General features: G+C 38.4%; 1 protein-coding gene across 1 annotated transcript in view; it reads left to right on the top strand.

The window, feature by feature from the left end:
- The window catches only part of LOC106085877 (cGMP-specific 3',5'-cyclic phosphodiesterase), a 377,334-nt gene that overhangs the window by 334,199 nt on the left and 19,594 nt on the right, over positions 1-23,541 (top strand). Inside the window, exons 6-7 of the mRNA XM_059363771.1 lie at positions 17,957-18,221; positions 23,025-23,536. Of these exons, the coding sequence (XP_059219754.1) occupies positions 17,957-18,221; positions 23,025-23,536 (777 nt within the window). The remainder of the gene's footprint in view (positions 1-17,956; positions 18,222-23,024; positions 23,537-23,541) is intronic.

The raw sequence follows: 23,541 nt of genomic DNA on the forward strand, positions 1-23,541 counted from the left end.
GTGCATCGATTAACATTTTTCAATTTTTGGCGATAAAGCTAAATCAAAAGTTGTTGTTCCAAAAACTAATGATGCTGTGCGCCAACTGATATTACGACATATGACCTATCGTGAGATTGAGACAACCTTAGGCATTAGTGGGACCAGCATACATTCAATATTGCATGAACATTTGACCATCAAAAAAAATTTGTTCGCGTTGCATCCCACACAATTTGTCAATTACTCAAAAACAGGCCCGAGGCGATTGGTTGAAAGAAATGCTAATCAAGTAATAGCGTGCTAAGTTCGGCCGGGTCGAATCTTATATACCCTCCACCATGGATCGCATTTGTCTAGTTTTTTCCCGGCATCTCTTCTTAGGCAAAAAAGGATATAAGAAAAGATTTGCTCTACTATTAGAGCGATATCAAAATATGGTCCGGTTTGGACCACAATTAAATTTTATGTTGGAGACCTGTGTAAAATGTCAGTCAATTCGAATAAGAATTAAGCCCTTTGGAGGCTCAAGAAGTAGAATAGAGAGGACGATTTATATGGGAGCTGTATCAGACTATAGACCGATTCAGACCATAGAGAGGCCATGAGAGGATCCGTCGTACAAAATTTCAGGCAAATCGGATAACAATAACGACCTCTAGAGGCTCAAGAAAATCGAGATCCCAGATCGGTTTATATGGCAGCTATATCAGGTTATAAACCGATTTGAACCTTATTCAACACAGTTGTTGGAAGTAAGAATAAAATACATCATGCAAAATTTCAGCTATATCGGATAGGAGTTGCTCCCTCTAGAAACTCAAGAAATCAAGACCCAAAATCGGTGCACCGATTTGAAACATACCTGTCACAGTTGTTGGATATCATAACAAAACACGTTGTGCAAAATTTCATACCAATCGGATAAGAATTGCGCACTCTAGAGGCTCAAGATGTCAAGACCAAAGATCGGTTAATATGGCAGCTATATCAAGATAGGGACCGATATGGCCCATTTACAATCCCAACTGACCTACACTAATTAGAAGTTTTTAGGCAAAATTTCAAGCGGCTAGCTTTACTCCTTCGAAAGTTAGCGTGATTTCGACAGACAGACGGACGGACGGACATGGCTAGATCAATATAAATTGTCATGACGATGCAGAATATATATACTTTATGGAGTCTCAGACGAATATTTCGAGTAGTTACAAACAGAATGACGAAATTAGTATACCCCCATCCTATGGTGGAGGGTATAAAAAATATGAAACACCTCCATTTTTGAGCACTCAAATCATCGATTTGATGAGTCATATGCCGTAAAGTCCTGGCTTGGCACCAAATGACTTCTTTTTATTCCCGTACGTTTTTCGACACCTGAAGAAGCGGTTGATGCGTTTGGAGACACCTCAATCAGAGTGGCAAAAAGTGCTTCGACATTTGGTTCAATCTTAAAGGGGTATATTTTGAAATCAATATCGCGATTTTCGATGATTAACATTTGTGTTTGTTTTCACTATTCCCGAAATATAAAACACAACCCTCCTATTCTTCACCGTCTTGACATTCTAAGTCGATATAGCCATTCTAAGTCGATATAGCCAGAAAACGCGCTAACGTACTATGCGTACGTTATGGCCTCATCCGCCAATGCTTTGATATAACTGCCATTTAAAGCGATCTCTGACTTTGACTTATTATCCAATTTAGCTAAACAACAGCGAAAAGTATGGTTTAAATCGGTGCTAAACCTAATACACTTTGAACTCTTGAACCTCTAGAGTACGCTATTATTGTCCGATTTGGCTGAAATTTGGAATTTGTTTTGACTCCAAAGAACTATGCCAAGTATGGTCTTAGTTGGTCATAAACTGATGTAGGTCCCATATAAACCGACCTCAATAGTATGCTTTTTGAGCCTCTAGAGGGCGCACTTCTTATCAGATTTGGCTTTAATGCAACGACTACTTCTACGTCCATCAACATAAATGACAAATATAACCTGATATAACCCTTTAACATCTCTCGCTTTTACATCCTGAGCCTTTATACGGTGCAATTCTTATCCGTTTTGGCTAAAATTTTGAACAAAGAATGGTCTGAATAGACCCATAACATGATATAGCTCCAGTAGCATGGCAATTTTTATTCATTATCCTTTGTTTGCCTATAAAAAGACACCTGGCACAGAATTTGACAAACGAGATTCATGGTGCAGGATATATAAAAGTCGGATCGCTCGAACTTGGCACGCTTTTACTTGTTTCACACTGGTTTTTTCTGTTCCCATTATTCTACAACAGCTAACATTTAAACCAAATTCAGCAATTTTAACCCCATCAATTTGCCCGTTGCGAAGTACTATTTTATTTTATTTTTTTTTTTATTTATATTATATATATATTTTTTGTTATTTGATTTTTATACCCACCACCATAGGATGAGGGGTATACTAATCTAGTCTTTTTGTAACACCTCGAAATATTCGCCAATGACCAATGATAGTCTCGTCGTTCTGAACCGATCTAGCCTTGTCCCTCCATCCGTCAGTCGAAGTCACGTTGGCGGTCGAACGGGTAAAGCTAACCGCATGAAATTTCTCACAGATGCTTAATATCGATGTAGATTGTTGGGGACTGTAAATGAGCATATACACCGATCTCCCGATTTGACTTTTTGACCCCTTACAAGCCACAATTTAAGCCATGTCGGTCTGTCGAAATCACGATAGAGGTAGAACGCGTAAAGCTAGCCGCTTGAAATTTTTCACAGATGCTTAACATTTAGAGCGCACAACAAACCGATTACTGGCTTAGGTGTATGTCCATAGTAGCATTGGGCGGATTAATATCTGCACCCTCTTTTCAACCTAACCATACTAAACATTGATGTAGATCGTTGGGGATTGCAAATGGGCAATATCGATTCAGATTTAGATGTAGCTCCCATATAAACCGATCTCCCGATTTGACTTCTTGAGGCCCTGAAAGCAGTAATTTTGTCCGATGTGGCTGAAATTGTGCACGTAGTGTTCCGGTATAACTTCCAACAATTGTGTTAAGTACGGTTCAAATCGGTCCATAAACTGATATAGCTCCCATATAAACCAAAATCTCTACTTGAGCCATTACAGGCCACAATTTTTGTCCAATTTGGCTCAAATTTTGCATGTAGTGATTTGTTATGACTTTCAAAAACTGTGCCAAGTACGGTTCCAATCGGTTAATAACCTGAAATAGCTTCCATAATAACCTGATATCGCTTCTATATAAACTGATCTCCCGATTTGACTTCTTGACTTCTTCACAAGCCGCAATTTTTGTCCGATTTGGCTTAAATTTTGCACATAGCGTTCTCTTACGACTTCCAACAACCATGGCAAGTATGATCCAAATCAGTCTTTAACCTGATACAACTCCCTTGTAAACCGGTCTCTCGATCATCGTTATTCAGTTCCTGGAAGCTTTAATGTTTGCTGGTTTGACAGAAGTTTGGTTTGTAGAATAACAAATTAATTTATTTTGTATAAATTTTTAGCTGATACCATGGTGGTGGGTTCCTAAGATTCGGCCCTGCCGAACGGAACGCTTTCACGCCTCTTTAATTTTATTTTATTTTATTTTATTTTATTTTATTTTATTTTATTTTATTTTATTTTATTTTATTTTATTTTATTTTATTTTATTTTATTTTATTTTATTTTATTTTATTTTATTTTATTTTATTTTATTTTATTTTATTTTATTTTATTTTATTTTATTTTATTTTATTTTATTTTATTTTATTTTATTTTATTTTATTTTATTTTATTTTATTTTATTTTATTTTATTTTATTTTATTTTATTTTATTTTATTTTATTTTATTTTATTTTATTTTATTTTATTTTATTTTGTTCTATTTTATTTCATTTTATTCTATTTTATTTATACCTTTTGATTTTATGCTAGCTCATTTTTTCAAAGCTCCTTGTTATGTTATTTTCATCTTTGCTAACCATCCATTGTTACCTATTGCGTATGATGTATATTTACTTTACCAAATACAAATAAAACGTATACGCCACATGTAACATTTGCTGCATTGAAATTGACCTAAACAGAAGATTTCCAATAGCCTACCATATAGAGGTGTCAAATTCATTGAGCAACTTCTTCATCATTTCGAACAGTCACCTGAATGATATAACAAACAAACTATCCGATAAATACAATGGTGTGTCATGTCACTTTAAAATTGCCATGAAACCCAAACAAAACCGCAATTGCGATAATGGTTTTGATGTTTTTACAGCAAAACAATATCTACTGCTCTCACAAAACAAACAAAAAAAAATAACTTTGAAAATGCATTGTGCAGTTATTGTAAATCAGTCCGATGCAGTCATGCTACGCCATTGTAGAAGAATTGAGGCAAAGCCTTTTGTATCCTGAAAGGATGGAGAGCAAGTATAAAGCTATGCCAACACTTTTCTAGAATGAAAATAAAAGAAATTTTTACAGGTGTGTTTGGCGTCATGGTTTCGAGCATCCATACAAATATGATATGAACATGTTTTTGTGTGTTGCTTTTCTTCGAATATAAACAGAACAGATGGTGTGTGTGTGTGTGTGTTCTCTGGTGCTAAACGTTGTATAAACAATTGAATGCGTAACAATGCGGCTTTGTTTGTATAGAAAATGTAGAGGCATTTTAAGCTCAATATTACTTTAATTTAACTTCCAATTAGTTAAGTGTTGGCAATAGCGTTTTAAACTGATTTTCGGATACAAAACTTTACAGATTGTCTTTGATACAATTTAAATGAAATTAGGAAGTTTGATTTGACCCAACGTGTGCCAAGAGTTTGTTGAGTTAAACATATCGTATCCGAATGTTTTGCAGATGGCACCACATTCGTAAACAACTGCCTTATAGTTTGAACTTTCGCTAAAATTTTGAACAATGAGTTGTACGAGACCCCCTTCATATCCCTGCCGAATAGGTCACTTTCGAACCATTTGTTCATATTATTATTATCGATTTTTCAACCAAAACTCAAGTCTTTTATGGAATGCTCTACCACCTGGCCCGATGTGGTCTATATCGTACCATATCTTAGAGTTAAGCTATATATATACCAATTTTCCTTCTAAATATTTGGGTTCATAAAATGCTCATCTTTTGATTCATATCTTATATATAAAATTCAATTTGTGTTTGTTTGTCGGTTTGTTTGTATGATCCGTATAGACTCAAAAACGACGGAACCGATTACCTTGAAACTATCACAGATTGTGTAGGTGGGTCTGAGATCAAACATAGGGTATATAATTTTTTGATATCGGGAGAGGCGGAACCTCCCCTTTACCCCACAAGTACTACCCAAAATTAAAAGTGGACCGATCGGGACAATATGGGATTCAAATGAAAGGTATTCAAGAGTAGAGTCCGAATTTCATAATAAAAGTTGGGCCCAAGTACCTGGGGGGCCGCCCCAGCCCCAAATCCCCCTAAAATAGTTTTATTTTACGATCATGACAATATGGGACTCAAATGAAAAGTATTCGGGAGTAGATTACGAATATGGTCAAGAAGTAGGAATAGGCTTTATAATTTATTGATAACGGAAGGAGGTGGACCCTCCACCGTTACCCCAAAAACACCACCTAAAATCAAAAGTGGACCAATAAGGACAATATGGGTATCAAATGAAAAGTATGCGGGAGTAGATAACGAGTCTGGCATACAAATTCATGTCGAAGTATAGAGGGTCACCCCACGCCCACAAAAACTCCCAAAATGAGCACATTAGCCAATCACGGATACATGGGACTCGGTTTGTTTGTTCCGTATAGACTGAAAAACGGCAGAACCGATTTTCTCGAAATGGTCGCATATTGTGTAGGTTGATCTGGAAGGAAACATAGGCTATATGATTTTTCGATAGTGGAAGGGGGGCGGTGGACGGAGCGAGACAATGTAGGTCTCAAATGAAAGGTGGAGAGTACAATACGAATATGGTATTAAAATTTGAGTCGAAGTACCCATCGGGCCTCCCCAACCCCAAAACTCACCCAAACAGACATATATTGGAAGTTCATTTCAATATGGGGCTCAAATGAAAGGTATTCGAGAGTAGATTTCGAATTTGGTATACAAAATCAGATCGAAGTATAGGGAATCACGCCACAACTCAAAAACGCCATTAGACCCATTATGACTATATGATACTTGGCTGAACCGATTTTCTTAAAATTTTCATAGATTGTGTACGTTTGTCTGGAAGGAAATATAGTATTTATAATTTTTAGATATGGAATGGAGGCGGACCCTCCCCCTTACCCCAAAAATGCCAACTATATCCGAAAGTGGTCCCATGGGCATAATATGAAAGGTATTAAATGAAAGGTATTGGACATCAAAAAACGAATATGGTATTATAATTTGGGTTCAAGTATCAAGTTTAAACTCAATGAAAAGGGTCCTTTTTTTTATAGCCGAGTCCGTACGGCGTCCCGACACCTCTTTGGGGAAAATTTTTAAATGACTATGCAGGAGATTGTATCTCGCAAATGTCGCTAACATTAAGAGGGGATAACCACTGCTTTGTCCGATGTTCTCGCCAGGATTCGAACGCGTTCAGCGTCATAGGCTACAGTGGCACGAATTTGATATCCGCATACAGGGTGAATTGTCCCCAGCTTAAAAAGACTTTAGAGAGTTCAAGAAGGCGCAGAGGAGTGGGCCGGGTTCGGCTAGTCGTCTATATTTATCATATTTTTCATCTGTTTGTTTTTTTAACAAGCGGTCCTGCGAATAAATTTTTGTTTCAATGTTTTTCAAGTAGAGCTTAATGACCAAGCGAATGCTTGGTCTCCCAAAGGAGAGATTGTTAAATGAGTCTTAAGAAAAAGAAATTGCCAGCTCCTCAGACAGGGCAGGACACATGTCACCCCACTGGTGGACGCGTTTCGATAATTGGGTTTCTTTATCTCATTGGCATAATCGTGTACTATGTCCGTCCGTCTGAAGAACTGGCGATTTCTTTTCTTCAAGACTTGTTTAGCAATCCCTTCTTTGGGTGTTGCATTCGCCTAATGAAACAGAAATCGTCAACATTTTTTAATATGTAGACCCATGGTACTGTGTGCCCAAAGTTGCGCCCGGCAAAACTTAATGAGCTTTATTTATGTGTTTCTAACTTTAGGCTATGACATTATTTCACAAGTTTATCAAATGTAGATGCCATTTCCACTCTGACTGCCTGAAAAACTGTTGACAACTAAACTTACAAAATATTATGTAAATATATTAAGCGAATGACTAAGCCTTAGTATAGCCTATTAAAAACCACAATATTTTTTCCTTTGTTAAGAACGGAAATTTTGAATGTAATTATAAAAATAAATTTTAATGTTCACTTTCATACTCGCAGGCAGGCACTCAATAAATTGCCAGCCAAGCAGACCGTGGCAATTATTTTCCATTTTGTTGCCTACAAAAGTGTTCATATTTTTTATACGTTTCAAATGCAGCACGAAACGACTGACAATGAATGCCTTAATGTGAACATGGCGTTTTATTAGAAAATTAAATAAAACAAAACGCCTTGGCCAAGCCATAAATAATTTACAAGGCCCAAGTGGTGGTCCAATACAACACAGCACCACTTGCATCACCAACACCACCACTTTCGAAGAGAATTTCTGTCCAAATATTTGGTATAGTGCCTTTGTCACTGGCCCGTTCAAGTGCACTCAACCTTCTCGCCTCTGCGCCGAGCTCCCTGCAAGATAAGTTGATAAAATCTAAATATTTAATAGTACACTTTCAGTTCCACTTTTGCACTTGAATACCAACCCAACGGGTCCCAAGAAAGAGCAGTTTCGGCTGGCACTGCAACCCCTTCTTTGTTATTTTCAGTTTATTTGCTGCAATTTACTTTTATGAGCGCTTGAACACAAAATGGTCTAAATGCTCGTGTTGCATGTCCGACAGCGATTACGGCCATCTTCTCCTCTATCCTTTGCCATGCGAAAGCATGAGAAATGTGTGTAAACAATGTCCGGGCTTGCAAAGAGAATTGTTTACCATATCTACTACTCGCAAAGGACTCTGAGGTGAGGTGAGCCTTAGCGCCAGGCATATCGAAAAAAATAACATTGCTAAATTTAGTTAGCTTTAGGCAAGCGTTGTGTTTTGTTTTGTTCAAGAGCACTTGAAAGCTATGCAGTTATCTTGAGTTAACATTAGGGTATACTGACATATAAGAATAAACGAACAACATTGAAATGGCTCTCATAGAAATAGTTAGCGTAATTTTCTTTCCTAAGGAAATGTCATCGCTATTTAAAAACAAGTAATAGCGTGCTAAGTCCAGCCGGTCCGAATTTTATATACCCTCCACCATGGATCATATTTCTCGAGTTCTATGCGCGGTATCACTCTTTAGGCAAACAAAGAATATTGAATAGGAACTGCTATGCTATTGGAGCAATATCAAGTTGTAGTCCGATTCGGACCATAAATTAATGCTGTACATTGTAGAAGTCATTGTATAATATTTCAATTCATTCGGATAAGAATTGCGCCTTGTAGGGGTTCAAGAAACAAAATCGGGAGATAGGTTTATATGGGAGCTTTATCAAGCTATAGATCGATTCAGACCATATTTGACACGTAAGTTGAAGGTCATAAGAGAAGCCGTTGTAGAAAATTTCTGCCAAATCGGATGACAATTGCGCCCTCTAGAGGCTCAAGAAGTCAAGATCCCAGATCGGTCTATATGGCAGCTATATCCAAGTTTTGACCGATCTGTGCCATAATGCAGAAGTATGTCAAGGGGTTTGGCTTTACTTACTGTCCCAAATTTCGGCGGTATCGGACAATAAATACGCTTTTTATGGGTCCAAAACCAAAAATCGAGAGATCGGTCCATATGGCAACTATATCCAAATCTGGACCGATCTGAACCAAATTGACGAAAGATGTCGAAGGACCTAACACAACTCACTGTCCCAAATTTCAGTAAAATCGGATAATAAATGTGGCTTTTATGGGTCTAAGACCCCAAATCGAAGGATCGGTCTATATGACAGCTATATCCAAATCTGGACCGATCTAGGCCATATTGACGAGGGCTGTCGAAGGGCCTAACATAGCTCACTGTCCCAAATTTCAGCAAAATCGGATAATAAATGTGGCTTTCATTGGCCTAAGACCCTAAATCGGCGGATCGGTCTATAGGGGGGCTATATCAAGATATAGTCCATCTTCGAACTTAACCTGCTTATAGACAAAAATAGAATCTGTGCAAAGTTTCAGTTCAATATCTCTATTTTTGAAGACTGTAGCGTGATTTCAACAGACAGACGCACGGACATGTCTAAATCGTCTTTGATTTTTACGCTGATCAGGAATAAATATACCTTCTAGGGACGGAAATTAATATTTCGATGTGTTGCAAACGGAATGACAAAACGAATATACCCCATCCTTCGGTGGTGGGTATAAAAATAAGAGCGCGGATACCCATCTACTATACCCACATTATTAATCCAATATGTGCCGATCTGGATGATATTTGTTTCAGGTGTCTAGAAACTTTATATAGTTTCTATGCTTTAAAAAAGTAAAAATTGCTGTCAATATTTGATACACCTACATATGCACACCATTAAGTTAACTTATAAAACACTCAACATACTCCTTTTCGCCATAAATATGGAAAATCACTACATACACTGCAGTTTTCCACACATATCCCACACCAATCCTGTTTGTCAGGATTTTTTCTCTCCTTTTCCACCACCTAACATTCAATGGGTGTTTTCATTACAATTTATTTTTTCTCCTTCATCTCTAGAGAGTTCATAGCTGTAAATTGGATTCTAGCATGAACTACAACTGAGTTAAAAAAAAAAAACGATAGAAAACTATGAAAAGTTGTCTGTGGTTTCCCAGGACAAATGCATTGTGTTAAAAACGATTTTTTTTTTTGTTTCACTATAAACAAAAGTTAGGTGTAACAGCCTGCCGCATAACCATCTGAATACATCATATAAATTCTGTGAGTTTCTTTTATATGATAAATAAATGCTCACATCTCAGCTTTGTTGGTCTTTTTTCTTTTGCTCAAGTAAAATTTGTTAAAAAAAAAAACCAAATACAAATTTTTTGTTTAATTTTTACGAGTGTTATGAGAAAATTTATGCAAAAACCATAATGGTCGTTTTTATCATAACCACGAAGGGCATCATAAATTTCTCTTAAAAGTTTTCAACTAAATTAACTGTTGTCCAGGGAAACCAAACGCACTCAAACACCTATACACTTACCTTAGAACACACACATTTATCTTGGTGGGTCTAAGGTAAATTAAGCAGGGAATGTGTTGAAGAGCATGCTAAAATATTGCTTATAAAGATATTTTATATAGGAATTGTATTTAAATTTTTGTAAAAACTTGAATTTTTAATTATTATAACCTTTTTATGCTTTACGAATAGCTTAAAAAGAAAAACAAGTAAAAAAGCGTTAAGTTTGGCCGGGCCGAACTTTGACTACCCACCACCTCGGGTATATATGTAAATCACCTTTCGTCATAATCCGATGAAAAGTGCATAATTTATGCCCCCATAGCAGCTAATTCGAAGTAAGGACCGATTTTAACCAAATTTGACACGGACATTCAGTGGTCTATTAAGTAGAAGTCACTGTTCAATTTTGTAGAACAAAATATTGGTCTATTTGGTAGCCATATCGAAATATAGACCGATTTGAACCATATACGACACGGATGTCGAATTCAAATTTTAGCGAAATCGGACAATAAATGTGCATTTTATGGGCCCAAAATTTTAAATCGAAAGATGGGTCCATATGGCAGCTATATCGAAATCTGGACCGATCTGGACCAAATTGCAAAAAGATGTCGAGTGGCCTAACACAACTCACTGTCCCAAATTTTGGCAAATCGGACAATAAATGTGCCTTTTATGGGCCAAAAACCTTAAATCGAGAGATCGGTCTATATGGCAGCTACATCCAAATCTAGACCGATTTGAGGAAAATTGAAGAACAAAGTTGAAGAGCCTAACACCACTCACTGTAAGAAATTTCGACGAAATCGGAAAATATATGCGCCTTTTACGGGCCCAAAACCTTAAATCGAGAGATCAGCCTATTTGGCAGCAATATCCACATCTGGACCAATATGAGCCAAATTATATAAGGATATCGAGGAGCCTAACTTAACTCACCATTCCAAATTTCGGCGTCATCGGACAGTAAATACGCTTTTTATGGGCCCAAAACCTTAAATCAAGAGATCGGCCTACATGGCAGCTATATCCAATTCTGAACCGATCTGGCCCAAATTATAGAAAGATATCGAAGGGCCTTACACAACCCACTGTCCCAAACTTCAGCAAAATCGGACAATAAAAGCGCCTTTTATGGGCCCAAGACCTTAAATCGAGAGATGGGTCTATATGGCAGCTATATCGAAATCTGGACCGATTTGGGCCAAATTGAAGAAAGATGTAAAAGGGCCCAACACAACACACTCTTCCAAATCTCAGCAAAATCGGATAACGAATGTGGCTTTTATGGGCCTAAGAATCTAAATCGGTGGATCGGTCTATTTAAAGGCTATATCAAGATAAAGTCCTGAATGCGGATATCGAATTCGTGTCATTGTAGCCTATGAAGCTGAACGTTTTCGAATCGTGGCAAGAACATCGGACAAAGCGGTGTTTATCCCCTTTTAATATTGGTGACATTTGCGAGGTACTCGCACTGCGGGACGCCGTTCGGACTCGGCTATAAAAAAGGTCCTTTATCATTGAATTTAAACTTGAATTGGAAAGCAATCATTGATGTGTAAGAATTTCGGTTCCTGGTGGTAATGTTCTTCCTTAGGGTAATGTTCTCATTAGGGGAGGGATGGCACCTCAGACATTTCGTCCCAAATATGGATATCAAATTCGTTCTGCACTTATCGAGCTAGACTTGAACGCAAATTTGAATGTCGTATTCGTAATCTACTCGCTAATACCTCTCATTTGTGTCCCATATAGCCATAGACGGCTAATATGCCCATTTGGTTGCATTTGGGGTGGGCGCCCTGCCATTACTTTATCCCATCCCATTTATGCCATATTTTTAAACTACTGCCTCATACTTTTCATTTGTGTACTTGGACCCAAATTTTAAGAAATTCGGCTCGACCAAGTATCATATGGTCATAATGGGTCGAATGGCGTTTTTGAGGGTTGACTTAACCCCCTATACTTCGATCTGATTTTGTATGCCAGATTCGAAATCTTCTCTACCGAATACCGAATGTCTGTATGGGGGAGTTTTGGGGTTGGGGCGGCCCAATGGGTACTTTGACTTAAATTTTAATATCATATTTGTATTCTACTCTCCAATACCTTTCATTTGATATCTGTATCCGTTCGCCTTCCGATACCGAAAAATGGCGTTTTTGAGGGTTGGCTTAACCCCCTATACTTCGAACAGATTTTGTATGCCAGATTCGAAATCTACTCTACCGAATACCTTTCATTTATGTCTGTTTGGGGGAGTTTTGGGGTTGGGGCGGCCCAATGGGTACTTAGACTTAAATTTTAATATCATATTCGAATTCTACTCTCCAATACCTTTCATTTGACACCTATATCCGTTCCCCCTCCGATACCGAAAAATGGCGTTTTTGAGGGTTGGCTTGACCCCCTATACTTCGATCTGATTTTGTATGCCAGATTCGAAATCTACTCCCGAATACCTTTTATTTATGTCAGTTTGGGGGAGTTTTGGGGTTGGGGCGGCCCGATGGGTACTTAGACTCAAATTTTAATACCAAATTCGTATTCTACTCTCCAATACCTTTCATTTGATACCTACATCCATACCCCTTCCGATACCGAAAAATTATATAGCCTATATTTCCTTCCAGACCAACCTACACAATAAGCGATAATTTCAAGAAAATCGGTTTTGTCATTTTTCAGTCTATACGGAACAAACAAACCAAGTCCCATGTATCCATGATTGGCTAATGTGCCCGTTTTGGGCGTTTTTGTGGGGGTGCGTTAACCCCCTAAACTTCGACATGAATTTATATGCCAGATTCGTTATCTACTTCCACATACTTTTCATTTGATACCCATATTGCCCTTATCGGTCCACTTTTGATTTTGGGTGGTATTTTTGGGGTAACGATGTTGGGTCCGCCCCCTTCCGTTAACAATAAATTATAAAGCCTATTCCTACTTCCTGACCATATTCGTTATCTTCTCCCGAATACCTTTCATTTGAGACCCATATTGGCATAATCGTCAAATAAAACTATTTTAATGGGTTTTGGGTCTGTGGTGGCTCCCCTTGTACTTGGAACCAAATTAGGAAATTCGTATTCTACTCTTGAATACCTTTCATTTGAATCCCATATTGTCCCAAACGGTCCACTTCTATTTTTGGGTAATATTTGTGGGTTAAGGGGGAGGGTCCGTCCCTCTCCCGACATCAACAAATTATATAGCCAATGTTTCCTTGCAGACCAACCTACACAATCTGTGAAAATTTCAAGGTAATCGGTTCTGCTGTTTTGAGTCTATACGGAACAAACAAACAAACAAACGAACACAAATTGAATTTTATATATAAGATAGGGTCGAAAATGGATATTTCGATGTGTTGCAAACAGAATGACAAAATGAATATACCCCCAACCTTCGGTGGTGGGTATAATAACTTTCTTAAAACATAAGAAATATAGGATTATAAAATGAATATTGAATAATTTCTTTAGGAATTCTATTAAACTCGAAGGATACTTCGTTGATATGACAATTATTACTCTGCTTCTCATTGCCCATGGTTGCGTATGAGTATGGAAGCAATTAAAAGTATTCGTTATGTATACGCAACGATGCCTTCTGATTCCCAATAGAATAATTCTGGGTATAATTTTATTACTTTGATACGAATAACGAACGAAAAGATCTTTCTTTGAGTGAGTGAAGAGATAATGTGTCTTCCATAATTGGGCAGAATTGTGAGTACCTACCAGATCCAGAGAGAATCACCCCATTTGTAACAAATATTGTACCGGGTCCCATGTTTATACGAACAAAATTGGACTTTGTTTATTAGAGTGTCCCAAAAGACAAAAAGTGTCTTTTTTTTGTTTTTTTTTTTACTTTTGATCCCAAACAGTAAAATGCGAAATGTTACTGTGATCCCTTGCCGAAAAGTTGGATATTGTGCTTTTTAAGAAATCCTGTTGAGTATTTTAGATCCTGGGATGAAATTGGTATACAAAGGAAACATTGATATGAAAATTATTATAAAAACACAAACTGTACTCTACTCCACCACTGTGGCTGTTAGCAAATGTATAGTTCGAAACATAAATTCCTGCTGATTCGGCTTAGTAATGTCCGTCTGTCAGCCTAACCCTTCTATGCCATTTGTCCGTGTGTTGTTTTTTTGTGATTAAGGTGGAGTTCGCACTGGTTACCCAATCATCAAGAAACTTTCCACGTATCACTTTTTGAGCTCACGGACAAGCGCTATGAATTTTGGTAAAAATAGTTTTAGATTTCGATATAGCTCCCATATAAAGATATAATTCTATAATTCAATTTTCAACCGATTTGCACGAAAATTGGTTCGGAATATTTTAATACCCACCTGAAAGCCTGTGTTAAATGTCATAAAAATTGGTTAAGACTTTGACATAGCTCCCATATGAGATAGTTGCGCTGTAGTGATTGAAGGTTGAAGGAGGCCACCGTAGGGCAGAGGTTAGCATGTCTGCCTATGACGCTGAACGCCTGGGTTCGAATCCTGGCGAGACCAAAAACAAAATTTCAGCTGTGGTTTTCTCCTCCTAATGCTGGCAACATTTATGAGGTACTATGCCATGTAAAACTTCTCTCCAAAGAGGTGTCGCACTGCAGCACGCCGTTCGGACTTGGCTATCATTGAGCTTAAACTTGAATCGGACTGCACTCATTGATATGTGAGAAGTTTGCCGTTGTTGCTTAGTGGAATGTTCATGGGCAAATTTTGCATTTTTTGATTGAAGATTGAAAACTGTAATGGGATCTATGTTCAACTCTGAACCGATTTTGATCAAATTTGACGCAGGCTACCAGATGGATGACGTTCCGTACCAATTTTCGTGCAAACCGGTTGAAAATTATAATAACTACGCCCTTTTAGGTCTTATATACCATATGATGCACTGAAGTTAATGCTGTATCTAATGCCTCTGGACATTGTGGTTAGACAAATTGCGGCGACCACTGTCGTGAGGCAAAGAGAGCTTTCTTATTGGTCATGTGGCGGCTACGGACATTGGGATATCCTTGATACAATACCCGATGTTCCAGGAATGTGGATGCGGTTCACCATTGCCTGAGCCCCTTTTTGATAAAAAAGTTATGTACCACTATTCCTGAGAGAACCGATTGGAAGTACAATATTCCTGGTAACAGAAGGTACTTTGGCTTCTACGAATGGTTCCAAACTAAACGACCAGTTGGGCTTTGGGGTGTACTCTAAAGCTCTAGAACTGGTCATATCGTAAAGCTTACCCGACCACTGCAGTGTGTATCAAGAGGAGATCCTTACAATTAAGGAAGTGGTGGAATGGCCAAGATATAATGTCATAACGACGATTGGCATAAATATCTTCTCAGACAGCCAGCAGCCATTAAATTCCTATAGAACGTATTTTTGAACACAAAAACCGCCCTCGACTGTCGCAGATCTCTCCCAACGTGATGGCTGAACAGTTCAAAATTCACTTGTGCTGGGTGTCGGGCCACAGAGATATCCCAGGGAATTGTAAAGCGGATGAGCTTTCGAGACTAGGAACTATCCTACATATTCCAGGGATACTGGAATCTGTGGGTATGCCTTTAGCGACATGTAAGCTAAGTTATCAGGACCAGGCCCGAAGGACAACGAATGATATATGGTCACAAAGAGGGGGCTGTGAGCATTCCAAAACTATATGGCCTAATCTAAACTTGAAGAGATCTACCTCTTTGCTGTCATTGGCTAGAACAGATGTCTCAGTCATTGTGTCCGTCCTGAAAGGTCACTGTCTAATCGGAAAACATGCTGACAGACTGAACTTTTGCAGAAGCTGTGAGGAAATCGAAGAAAAAGAGACTATAGAACACCTTCTGTGTGTGTGTCCCGCACTAGTAGTCAGAGGAGTTCCGCTTTAGGTTCTCATTTCTTTGAGAAACTGTTTGATTAAGCGGATGTCAACTTCGCAAATTATTGGGCTTTTGAGAACCATTTTGATTTAGCGGATGTGAACATTAGCAAGTTGTTGGGTTTTTAAAGCGATCTGAAAGGTTCAATGGTGGAAACTAGAAGGCATCTTTCTTTTTCTCTTCCTGTGGTTTCGCAATGAACGAAAACGTCTAAGTGAGTCTAATGGCAGACTGCCTCTTAAACCCAACCTAACCTAACCTTATGGGGTCTTAGACGAATATTTCGAGACGGAATAATTAGATTAGTATACCCCCTTCTAATGGTGGTGGGTATAAAAATTATGTGTTGTGGCATGAGTTTCGATCGACTGCTGCAGATCTCTGATGCCCACCAACATGCAAATGCAAATTTTTGCAAATTTTGCCCATGAACATTCCACTAAGGAACAGGGCCAAACTTCTCACATATCAATGAGTGCGGTCCGATTCAAATTTAAGCTCAATGATAAGGGGCCTCCTTTTTATAGCCGAGTCCGAACGGCGTGCCACAGTGCGACACCTCTTTGGAGAGAAGTTTTACATGGCACAGTACCTCACAAATGTTCCCAGCATTAGGAGAGGAAAACCACCGCTGAAAATTTTTTCTGATGGTCTCGCCAGGATTCGAACCCAGGCGTTCAGCGTCATAGGCGGACATGCTAACCTCTACGCTACGGTGCCCACCAACATGGCTTCCTCTAAAAATGTACCCTTGTTAACTCGGTTTTTATTTGAATTATTTTGTAACAATCAAATTGGGAATTGATTTTTGCTTATCGGGTATTGGTATATAGGGGGGCCTATACCAGGCTGATTGGAATAATACTTGGCACGGATGCTGGAACAGAAGCCTTTGTGCCAAATTTCAGCCAAATCGGATCTAACTTGAGGCTTCTAGGGGGCTCAAGAAATCAAATCCGGGGATCGGTTTAAATGGGGTCCATACTTGGCACGTAATAAGTTAGCGCTAAAAAAAAACAGCCACTGTACAATTTCAACCAAATCGAATAAGAGTTACAATCTCTAGAGCCTCAAGAAGTAAAATCGGTAGATCTGTTTACATGGGAGCTATTGGCTTGCCCAAAAGGTAATTGCGGATTTTTTAAAAGAAAGTAAATGCATTTTTAATAAAACTTCGAATGAACTTTTATAATTTTTTTACACTTTTTTTCTGAAGCAAGCTAAAACTAACAGCTGATAACTGACGGAAGAAAGAATGCAATTACAGAGTCACAAGCTGTGAAAAAATTTGTCAAAGCCGACTATATGAAAAATCCGCAATTACTTTTTGGGCAACCCAATACATCAGGTTATAGGCCGATTCAGACCATACGTGCCACATATCTGTAATGTCATAGAAAACATAGTATATAACTTCAGCCGAATCGGGTAAGAATTAAGTATAATCGGAAAATCTGGTTATATGGGAGCTATACCTATATATGAACCTATTTTTTCTCCTTTTCGGCATGGGGTGGTCTTATGTTTATTCTTATCTGTTAACATTTTATCTTTAACCTCCTTAGTAGTCAACTTCCTAACTGTTAGACCATATCTCATAAGGTATCCACTTAAATGCTCCTATTCGAATTTCCATTTTCATTATCATCAGCTAATATTATCCACCGTATTTTTTTTTCTTTACACATCTTCTTATGACACCGTTTTTTATGCATTTCCATTCTTTTCTTCTTTTTTTCCATGTTTTAATAGAAAAATCGCTCGTTTTCATCTGCATCGAGTGGCACCTCAATGCTGGACAATCGACAGCATTTAATGGAACTGGATGAGGGTGAACTCTTTATGGAATTGATACGTGATGTTGCCAACGAATTGGATATTGATGTCCTCTGCCATAAAATTCTAGTGAATGTGGGTCTCCTTACACATGCAGATCGTGGTTCTCTGTTCCTGGCCAAAGGACCACCCAACAGTCGATATTTAGTGGCGAAATTGTTCGATGTTACACAGACTACACGTAAGTTGAAAGAGAAAAACAAGTTTTGCAAAAATGAAATGAAAATGGTGGAATGGAAGAAACCCTAAATGAAATTAAAATTAATAGTGAGGCAAACACAATGAATAAGCAATTTCAATTATCAACAGGGCCATCATCGATTGAACTTTATTATTACGAGATGGAAGGGCCAATATTCGTATGACGCAATATACCTAAAGTGTAATTTATGGATTACAATCCATTAAAGTTTTTTAAATATTGATGGCATTTGGTTTTTTTTCGATTACAACACGTATAGGTGAAAGTGCATACAAAGTTTTGAAAAATGGCTATGCAAGTCACTAAAAACTAAAACGCTCGTTTTTTATGTTCAAGGTAGACTAAATTGCATTAAAACATTACCAAACATGGTTTTCAACGCAAAAAACTAACAACTGATGTCATTAAAAGCTGTTAAGGCCTTTCATTTGTTATATGGTCAAACTTTATCTCTAAGCCATTAATCAATAGTTTGTAAAAACAAGTAACAGCGTTTTAAGTTCGGCCGGGCCGAATCTTATATACCCTCCATCATGGATCGCATTTGTCAAGTTCTTAAGACGGTAACTCTTTATAGGCAAACAAAGGAAAATGGATAAGAATGGATATGCTATTGGAACTTTATCGGCTTATGAACCGAATCAGACCATACTTTGCACGACATGGAAGGGCCAATTAGAGGTCAAAGAAACTATGACTGTAGAAATTTCAACCAAATCGGATAAGAATTGCGCCCTATGGGGGCTCAAAAAGTAAAATCGGGATATCGGTTTATATAGGAGCTATATCAGGTTAAATACCTATTCAGGCCAGCCAAATCAGGTAAGAATTACGCCCTCTAGAGGCTGTAGAACTGCAGAGATCGTTTTATGTGGGAGCTATAACGGATTTTGAACCGATTAAGACCATATTTAACATGTATGTTGTAGGTCATAGGAGGAGCCGTCGCACAAAAAGCCAAATCGGATATAAATTGCGCCCTGTAGAGGCTCAAAAAGTATAAACGGGAGATCGGTTTATATTGGTGCTATAGCAGGTTGTGAACTGATTTGAGCTATACTTGACGCAGATCTTGATGTTCAAATCAAAACACATACACAAAATTTTGCCAATTCGGATAATAATCGCGCCCCCTATAGGCTGAAGAAGTATAATCGGAAGATCGGTTTATAAGGAAGCTATATCAGGTTATTAACCGCTTTTTACCATACATGGTATAATTGTTGGAAGTTAAAAGTAAAGACTTCATGCAAAATTTCGGAAATGGGATAAAAATTGCGCACTCTAGTGGCCCCAGAAGTCGAGATCTATGATCAGTTTATATTGCAGCTATCAACTGATTTGGACCAGACTTAGCACATTTGTTGGAAGTCATATCCGAACAAGACCTGCAAAATTTTAGCCTAATTGCCAGAACCCAGAGGCTCAGGATCTCAAATCGGGACATCGGGTTGATATGGAAGCTATGCCAGGTTATAGACCAATTTGGATCGAACTTGGAACGGTTGTGGGAAGTTGCAACAGAACTTTACGTGCAAAATTTTAGCCAAATCGGAAAAAAATTGCGGCTTCCATGGTTTCAATATCTTAAATCGTGAGACTGGTTTATATGGGAGCTATATCGGGTTATGTACTGATTTAGATCGTACTGGGTACAGTTGTTAAAAGTCATAATAGAACACTTTCTGGAAATTTTAGTTAAATCGGACAGAAATTGAACTATATCCAAATCTGAAACGATATAGTCCATTTACAATCCCAATCGACCTACACAAATAGGAAGTATTTGTGCAAAATTTCAAGCGCCTAGCCTTATTGCTTCGAAAGTTTACAAGTCTTCGACAGACAGATGGACGAACAAACGGACAGATAGACAGACGGACAGACGGATAGACAGACAAATAGACATACGGATGAACAGACAGGCAGACAGACGGATAGACCGACGGACAGACAGACGGACGGACCGACATACAGACAGATGGACGGACGGACGGATGGATGGATGGACGTACGGATGAATGGACGGACGGATGGATGGATGGACGGGCGGATGAATGGACGAATGGATGGACGAATGGATGGACGGACGGATAGATGGATGGGCGAACGGATGGATGGACGGACGGACAGATAGACAAACAGGCAGATAGACGGACATGACTAAATCGACTTAAAGTACCATGCCGATCAACAATATACATATTTTGTGGGCTCTTAGACCAATATTTCTATGTGCCACAAACGGAATGACGAAGTTAGTGTACCCCCATCCCATAGTGGAGGGTAAAAAAATATGCATTGATAAAAGATTTTTCATATTTGCCAAACAAAAAATCCATAAATCTCCATTAAGGACTAAGGAACGGGGTGAGCATTTGCTATTTCAAAGAGAGTTATAGCATCAATTAAAGCTTTATGAGCAGTGTTTTTTCTGTTGTCATTAAATCAAAGAGTTTTTAGAGAAATTTTATTCGTCCAAAAATCCAAAAATATAAAGGCGCAAAAAAAGATATCTATTATAAAACCAGTAAGGAAAGGTAAAAATCGGACGCGGCCGGTTATATAATACCCTATACCACCGAAAATAGGTACTATTGGGTTGCCCAAAAAGTAATTGCGGATTTTTCATATAGTCGGCGTTGACAAATTTTTTCACAGCTTGTGACTCTGTAATTACATTCTTTCTTCTGTCAGTTATCAGCTGTTACTTTTAGCTTGCTTTAGAAAAAAAGTGTAAAAAAAGTATATTTGATTAAAGTTCATTCTAAGTTTTATTACAAATGCATTTACTTTCTTTTAAAAAATCCACAATTACTTTTTGGGCAACCCAATACTTTCAAAACATGGAACCCATGTTGAACTTTGGTCAGTTTTTAATTTTGTATACCTATTGAAGGCAGCCGTAGCGCAGAGATTAGCATGTCGCTGAACGCCTGGATTCGCATCCTGGCGAGAACATCATGAACATTTTCAGCGGTGGTTATCCCCTCCTAATACTGGCGACATTTCAGAGGTACTGTACCATTGGTATGGCAACCATGTAAAAACTTCTCCACAAAGAGTTGTCGCACTGCGGCTGTAACCTGATAAAGCTCCCAAAAAAAACCGATTTCCCGATTAGTCTTCTACGACTCCCAGAATCTTCTATTTGTGCCTGATATGGCAACATTTTGGTACGTTAAATACACAATGTCTTCAACTATTTATGGAAATTTTTTACAGAATTCGTGGTGACAAGATTTGGCTCGGCCGAACTTAGCACATTTTTATTTGTCTCAATCAGGCATAAGCAGTCTGTAATGTATCGGAGTTTAGTGAAATATTCACAAAAGAGATTTTAATTCCAAATTTAAGCAAGAATGACAGAAAACTGGTCGTTTGGAGGCAGCTGTCAAAATCCAACCTTACGACCGTGATCAACATAGAAACGACTGGAGATATCGACATTACTCCATTGATCGTGGGAAATATTGGAAATTCTTCTTACAAACCAAGAAAATGTGGAGCCTGTTCTCCAACAACCATTCAGCAGCAGCGTACGAAGTTATTGACAGTCAGTCCTATATAATCGAAATATGCGTGTCTGGAGGTGTTGACAATCGTTCGGGGGCCCACACGCTGAAAGTGTGGTGAGAGACTTGCTTTATTTATTGCTGTATAGACATATCTTTACTGTTCTTGACGCTTAGTGAGCCCTACACGAAATGTATGTGTGTTATGTTCGGTGCTATTACCGCAATGAAACTTTACAACATTGCCGGTTGGTTGTTACACGCTATGTTATAATCCTGACATCAGTCAGCAATATTCGGGTATAACCGCTAGGTTCTAGGAGACTTTAATGGACATTCTCTCATACGTAATAACCACAATGGCTTTAGAGCTGCATATTGATGACTCTACGTTTTGTACGGTTAATAAGGACGCGCTTTGCCAAAGTTATGGCTGATTGCAGCACACATCAGCTGGTTTGCTCAATGATATGTCTTGGCAAACTGATCATTGGGATCTGACCAATTCTGCAAAACTCTTTCCTTTGACTGGAAATCAATAAGATAGTCAATGAACATTAGCGAAATTTTCGGCTATTACAATAGAAGCACTATAAAATACGATGGATGCCACCTTAGCGCAGATGTTAGCATGTCCGCCTATGACACTGAACGCCCGAATCCTGGCAACAACATCAGAAAAGATTGTTTAGCTGTGGTAATGGCCTCCCAATGCTGGCGACATATGTGGGGTACTATGCCATGTTCAAATTTCTCCCCAAATAGATGTCGCACTCCGGCACGCCGTTCGGACTCGACTATAAAAAGATTGACCTTAAAATTGAGAATTGAGACAGCACTGAGTGATATGTGAGAAGTTCGCCCCTGTTCCCTAATGTTCATGGGCAAATTTGCATAAATTTATCACCATCACAATTTACTGTGGACGAAGTTCCAAATGTGATCCGCAGCGCCATGTCGCCCAAGACCTTGGTCCCCGACGCAATCTTTCACAAATGCAGGAGAATTAAGAATTTATCGAGTAAATTTCTCAGGTCATCATCGATAGGACCCGAGCAGGGGAGACTCGTATAGACCAATTTCCTTCTCTCAGTAGTATTGGAGACTTACTCCTCTCTAAGCTCTTTGGAGAATTTGCATATTTCGTAAATTGCATAGTACTTTAACTACTTTGCTCGTCATCACTGCACGCTAGACTGTCCCAAGTTTCTCTTCTAAAATCTGGCTTTTAAGCTAAAATCCTATTTTTCTCTTTCTCTCATTTCAGCCCTCAAGGATGCTGTCAAAAAAGCTCGCTCCGAAGAGATCATTATACCCTTTGGAGTGGGTATTGCGGGCATGGTGGCCCAAACGAAAGAGATGATCAACATTAAGGAAGCCTATAAAGATGCTCGTTTTAACTGTGAAATAGATTTAAGGACTGGCTATAAAACCAATACCATACTCTCAATGCCCATTTGCAATTATGAGGGCGACATTATTGGAGTAGCCCAGATCATCAATAAAACCAATGGCTCATTGGAATTTGATGAACATGATGTGGAGATATTTCGCCGTTACCTGACCTTTTGTGGTATTGGCATACAAAATGCTCAATTGTTTGAAATGTCCGTCCAGGAGTATAGGCGCAATCAGATTCTATTGAATTTGGCACGCAGCATATTCGAGGAGCAGAACAACTTGGAGTGCCTGGTAACGAAAATAATGACCGAGGCCAGAGTTTTGCTGAAATGTGAAAGGTGTTCAGTGTTTTTGGTGGATTTGGATTGTTGTGAGGCTGTAAG

The sequence above is a fragment of the Stomoxys calcitrans genome, chromosome 2 (genome assembly GCF_963082655.1).
Source record: "Stomoxys calcitrans chromosome 2, idStoCalc2.1, whole genome shotgun sequence".
Classification (NCBI taxonomy): Eukaryota; Metazoa; Arthropoda; class Insecta; order Diptera; family Muscidae; genus Stomoxys; species Stomoxys calcitrans.